This window comes from Octopus bimaculoides, chromosome 6, assembly GCF_001194135.2.
Source record: "Octopus bimaculoides isolate UCB-OBI-ISO-001 chromosome 6, ASM119413v2, whole genome shotgun sequence".
Taxonomy (NCBI): domain Eukaryota; kingdom Metazoa; phylum Mollusca; class Cephalopoda; order Octopoda; family Octopodidae; genus Octopus; species Octopus bimaculoides.
The window spans coordinates 92,801,081-92,802,179 of record NC_068986.1 but is presented as its reverse complement, the minus strand read 5'-3'; the positions used below and the strand labels follow the sequence as shown (position 1 = coordinate 92,802,179).

The 1,099-nt window shown below is 43.7% G+C and overlaps 1 protein-coding gene across 1 annotated transcript in view; it reads left to right on the top strand.

Moving 5' to 3' along the window:
* LOC106873306 (kynurenine 3-monooxygenase) overlaps window positions 1-1,099 on the top strand; it is a 64,651-nt gene that overhangs the window by 45,742 nt on the left and 17,810 nt on the right. Inside the window, exon 5 of the mRNA XM_014920619.2 lies at window positions 821-911. Coding sequence (XP_014776105.1) covers window positions 821-911 — 91 coding nt within the window. The remainder of the gene's footprint in view (window positions 1-820; window positions 912-1,099) is intronic.

Genomic DNA, 1,099 nt, shown 5'->3' with positions numbered 1-1,099 from the left:
ACACCAGGCTCCAGTCTGATTTGGCAGAGTTTCTACAGCTGGATGCCCTTCCTAACGCCAACCACTCAGAGAGTGTAGTGGGTGCTTTTACGTGTCACCCGCACGAAAACGGCCACGCTCGAAATGGTGTCTTTTATGTGCCACCCGCACAAGCCAGTCCAGGGGCACTGGCAACGATCTCGCTCGAAAATCCTACAGGAGCCAGTCAGGCGGTACTGGCAACGGCCACGCTCAAAATGGTGCATCTCATGTGCCACCCGCACAAGAACCAGTCCAGGGGCACTGGCAACGATCTTACTTGGCTTGCCGGGTCTTCTCACGCACAGCCCATTTCCAAATAATTTAATGAAGTAGGTGGGAAAGAAAGTATTCTTATTTCTTTTAAACACAGAGGAGACAAACAAGGACAGACAAAGGGGATAAGTCGATTACATCAACCCCAGTGCATAACTGATATATAATTTATCGACCCCGAAAGGATGAAAGGCTAAGTCAACCTCGACAGAATTTGAACTCAGAACATAATGGCAGACGATATACCGCTAAGCATTTTGCCTGGTGTGCTTACGTTTCAGCCAGCTCACCACCTTCTCTCAATGCAATACAATTACTGTTACACAAGACTCAATGCTCTTAATCAACGACTCGCAGTGAACTGCTTGCTAATCAATTGCTCACCATTCTTTATTTTATAGCAATGTATCAGTTCACTTTTATTCACATGGGGGTGGTCAGATTTAAATGTTGTGTGTCACATGTAGTTATTGTTTGTTACATGTAACCGTTATATGTTACACACATGTCTGTTTCAAATTTTCAGTGTCTGAGTCACAACCCAATGTTGAATTGCATTTCGAACATAAACTGAAGCAATGTTCTTTCAATGGTAAACCTAAGGCAATTTTTGAAACGTGAGTATTTTACATGGACGAATGGCAATGACAATCACATTGAACCATAATCATCATCATCATCATCATCATCATCATCATCATCATCATCATCATCATCACCACCACCACCACCACCACCACCACCACTTCCATTATCACCACTACTATAACCACAATCTCTCACCATCATCACCATTAACACCACC